General features: G+C 38.1%; 1 protein-coding gene across 2 annotated transcripts in view; it reads left to right on the forward strand.

Moving 5' to 3' along the window:
* Positions 1-155: 155 nt before the first annotated feature.
* The window catches only part of LOC121962093 (F-box/WD repeat-containing protein 7-like), an 18,616-nt gene continuing 13,771 nt past the window's right edge, over positions 156-5,000 (forward strand). Inside the window, exons 1-2 of one of the 2 annotated variants that reach the window (XR_006107109.1) lie at positions 156-506; positions 4,845-4,927. Coding sequence is in view for 1 of the 2 variants with exons in the window: in XM_042512288.1 (XP_042368222.1) it covers positions 468-506; positions 4,845-4,927 (122 nt within the window). In the remaining variant the exon portion in view is untranslated. The remainder of the gene's footprint in view (positions 507-4,844; positions 4,928-5,000) is intronic. The other variant, XM_042512288.1, reaches the window with a different exon arrangement.

Consider the following 5,000-nt stretch of genomic DNA (forward strand, 5'->3'; position numbering starts at 1 on the left):
AAGCCCCTTTCTCAGCACTCAAGGACACTTTACAGAGATAAAACAATTACAGTTACAGTGCTGCTTCCGACACACACACACACACACACACACACACACACAGACACACAGGGTTGCACGCGGCTCCACCCCTCTCGCGCTCTCTCTCACGAGGCAGAGAGAGGCATGTCCCTGCGTGTTCCTGCTGAGGTGGAGCGACGCAGAGTCTGAGCGGAGACAGAGTCAGTCCTCTTCTGTCAGTCCTGAAGCAGCAGCAGCAGCAGCACGAGCTCCGCGCGGACTCACCGCACCGCTCCGTGTCTTTTACCGAATCACCGGATGGATCATTGACGTCACGCCGCCAAATTCTCGGACGCGCTTCATTTGGACTTTGGGGATTTAATCGGCGCAGATTATATTCTGAGTTGTAATCTAATTCTCGTGTTTGACGGTCTCCGGGAGGCTCGCACCCAGCGGGGGCAGCAGCCATGGGTTTCTACGGCACCTTGAAGCTCATCTTCTACAAAGTGAGTATTGATTATTGGAAGGGTCGATCGATCGGCCGATGTCAGCAGCCGCGCTTCGATCTCCGTTTGCTGTGTCGGAAGTTGTCGCGCAGGAATTGAAGGTTGTCAGGCTCGCGCAGCACCGGGATGACAAGGCGTTTCTCTCTGACAGCGGAATGCCTCAGTGGCGCGTGCGTGTGTCGGTGTGTGCGCGCGCGTGTGTGTGGACCACTGCGGAACCGGCGGAGAGAGAGACAGAGAGACAGAGACAGAGAGTACTCATTTGATGTCCTTCCCTGCCTCTCTCTCTCTTTGATTGGATTATTGATTATTGATCAGCCTCAGCTGTCTGTACTTTGAGCCTCAGCAGGTAAACACACATAACCAGTGAGCAAGGCAGTGTTGAGGGTTTAAGTACGATGTATTTAGAGGAGAAAACTGCAAATACTTATAAAAAAACTGAATATGTATAAATCAAACAAAAGTTGAGTATCTAATGCTGAAATGAAAACATTTCACGCCCCTAAAAGGGCTATAAATACATTACAGCAGCTGTAAAGTGTATTTTTGGGTCAAACAATTGGCATAAAACGGCGAAAATCTGTGAAAATGAATTAAAAGTTAACCAAAACTTTAGTATCCAATGCACAATATTAATCACAATATTAAAACCTCAACAAATAAAAGTATATCTCCCCTTCACTGCTAGAAACCAAAGCCAATGGGAATACCACACTGCAGCTCAGTTAAACTGCATTTTGAGGTCAAATATGATGTATGAAACAGAGGAAAATCTATGAAAATGCATTAAAATCAAGCAAAACTTGAGTGTCTAATGTTAAAAATGAAAACATTTCACATCTATAAAATGTCTATATTAGACAGTGCAGCTGCTGTAAACTGTATTTTTCCATCAAACTTAGTGTTTATAACAGCAAAAGTAAATGAAAACAAACCACAATAAACCAAAACTTTAGTGTCGCAATGCAAATACATCTCTACAGTTACAAATCACAGTATTGAAAACTTCATCAAAGTATACATTGCTAGAAAACAAACCCAAGATGGAAAGCACACTGCAGCTCCTGTAAGATGCATTTTGGGGTCAAATATGATGTATGAAACAGACAAAAATCTACAAAAATGAATTACAATCAAGACTTAAGCATTTAGTGCATGATGTTCGTCTTTACAACTACAAACCACAAGACTAAGACCATAGAAATTAGCATTTTCTGCTTCCTTAAACCATGAAAAAACAAGGAAAAGACAAATATTACACGCTACTGGTCATACAAACTGCTTTCTTGGGGTCAAATATGATGTATGAAACAGCAGAAATCTGAAATTTTATTGAAATCAAGCAGAACCTAAGCATCTAATGTACATTCATCTTACAAATCATGAGATTGGTGCCATTGAGATCAACAATGAACATAAAACAACAACAAACAACAAAGACAAAAAAGATGGATATTACATGGTACAATTGCAGAATTTGAGGGTCAACTATGATGTATGAAACAGCAAAAATCTATGAAAATCAAGCAGAACTTTGGTATCCAAGGCATGTTTGTCTTTACAGCTGCAAACCACAAGATTAACACCACTGAAATTAACATTTTTGACTTCCCTGCAATACAAGGAAAAGATATTACACTGTATAGCTGATTAAACTGAATTTTGGGGTCAAGTATTGATGTATGAAACAGCAAAAATCTATGAAAATCAAAGTAAATTTTGAATATCCTATCTTTTTTCATCCACGTAGCTTCAAACTACAAAAATATAACATCAGAAATGTATTTATTTTTGCTTCCCTCCATCTTGAAAATACAGATTATAGATATTTAACACAATAAATCCCAGCAAATTTACACATAGGTCACTGTAAGGTCACGGCGTACTCGTAAGTCATTACATCGATGTTAGAGACATTTTATAGCTTCAAAATGAACAATAATGTTACTGTAAGTGACATTTAAAAGTAAGTCTCTATGGTGACCCCACAGTGATGCCAACAGAAATACAATTATCATAAAAGTATTGTATTGTAGGAATATCATAGTGATTTTACACACAGATGTTACACAGCAGAGCCGAATTCTTCTGGTTTTAACAGCAAACACATTTTTAGTTGTTTTTCATCCTCGGGTGAAGTTTTTCTTTTTGGCTTAATGAAATCCACACAGACGCGACATCTGTTATAAAAAAAAAAAAAAAAGCCAGCGACATCGACGGGGGGGAGAAAAAGTCCGAAAATGAAAAGCAGATTACGAGTTTAGGGTCGGAGTTAAGAGCTGAAATTGCAGCCGTATGTTGTTGATGTTGAAGCGCTGCAGACTGGAACATGTGTGTCGTGTCTTCGTCTTGTGTTTTATTTTTGAAAAGTGACACATATTATGATGCCAAGAGGAAGGAGGACACACACACATACTGTCCCGTGCATCTCCAGCCTCCTCTGTGTGTGTGTGTGTGTGTGTGTGTGGCGGCCTGTTAGCGCATGCTGCTCTATTTTAGACGAGTGCTGCACCGGCGACATTCCTGCGATTTTCTGCATTCCTGCGTTCATTCACTGAGAGACACAGAGAGGAAAGAGATAGAAGCTGATTCAGAGCTCGTGGTTGCGTTTGTGTTACTTAACAGCGTAGGAGTTTTCAGTGTCTGTAGTTACTCTGCAGTTTATCTGCATCTCTACATTAATGTGGATTCGGCCCTTTTTTTCGACCGCAGGAACATCCCAGAAAGCCAAAAACATTTGTTGGGACTTGCACATGCATCGCAGAAATAGAATCTGGTTTTTCATAGACAAAAAAGTTTTCACATACGAGGAATTTTCCTTTGTATTTTGGTGCGTAAGCATCAAAATAATAAAGTAAGAGGTGTGATTATCTTGACAGTTACAACTCACAGGATTAAAACCTTAGAAGTAAACGTTTTTGGCCTCTTTAAACTGTGAAAACAAGGAAAAGAGAGATGTTTCAATGTACAGCTGCATTTTTATGGGTCAAGTTTGGTGTTTAAAACAGCACAAATCCATAAAAATGAATTATAGACTAAACTTTAGTAGCCAAAACATGTTTGTGTCCTAAAAATACCAAAACAAAACCTTAGAAAACTAAGTTTTTTTGCTTCCTTTCCCCTTAAAAACACATGTAAAGGAGGAATACTACACAAAACAGCCTTTTCGGTATAATATTATGTATAAAATATCAAAAATCTATTAAAATGACTTAAAATCTCTTAAAACTGTTTTTTTTCTTGCTTCATTTTCCCTTAAAAACATGTAAAAGAGGGATATTACACAGTATAGCTGCTGGAAACTGCATGTTTGGGTCAAATATGGTGTATGAAACAGCCAAAAATTGTTAAAATGAATTAAAATCCAACAAACCTTTAGTATCTACAATAGTAAAACCATAAACATCGCCTTTTTTGCTTCATTTTCCCTTAAAAACACATGTAAAAGAGAGATATTTCACAGTACAGCTGCTGTAATCTGAAGTTTTGGGTCAGTTATGGTGTATGAAACAACAAAAATCTATAAAAAATAAATTAAAAACAGACAAAAATGATTAAAACTACCAAAATAAATCAATAAAAATTGACATTTTTTGCATCCGTCCCTCCTTTATGTGTTAAAAGACACATAAAGGAGGGATATCAACCACTGCAGCTGCATTTTTGGGTCAAATATGGTGTATATTACTACAAACATCTACTAAAAAGAATTAACATGACTATTGACTAAACTATTAGAATAAGACCTTTGAAATGTGTTTTGCTTCCTTGCACCATGAAAATGAGCAAAAGAGGGATATTACACAGTATAGGTGCTGTACGCTGCATTTTTGGGTAAAATATGGTGTATAAAACTGCATATATTAATGAAAATCATTTAAAATCAGACAAAACTTCACTATCAAATCCTTATTTATCGCCATAGCTTCTAACTACAAGGGTAAAACCTTAAAAATGGGCATTTTTCGCCTCCGTACATGGTGAAAGTAGGGATTATAACGTGTTACTACACAGTAAATCCTAACAAAAATACACATCGGTCACATTAAGGTCACAGCGTACTCTTGACTGATTATCATAACTCTTCATAAATCACTAAAGTAATATTTTAGGGAAACTATATCGTCCGTTCATCGTTCATCAGTGTGCAGCAACTGCTGCAGGAACATCCCAGAGATGCACATTTGTAGGAATTTCACCTCCACGTGCAGCTTTAACACACAGTATTTTTCATGTCTTATATCCAGATAAAAATTCCAAATAATTGATAGTGTGTGTACTTCTACAACAGCTTCCAGTGAGCGCTACTGTCTCTCAATGTTTTGTTTTTCCCACCAGATGAAGAGGAAGTTGGATCACGGTCCAGACGGCCGTCCGTTCCCTTCAGGGAAGAAACACTGCAAAGGCAACGGATACCTCAGGTAATAACAATAATAACAGTAATAATAACAATAATAACTCAGATTTATATAGCGCCTTTCAAAAAACCCAAGG

This window comes from Plectropomus leopardus, chromosome 23 (genome assembly GCF_008729295.1).
Source record: "Plectropomus leopardus isolate mb chromosome 23, YSFRI_Pleo_2.0, whole genome shotgun sequence".
Taxonomy (NCBI): Eukaryota; Metazoa; Chordata; class Actinopteri; order Perciformes; family Serranidae; genus Plectropomus; species Plectropomus leopardus.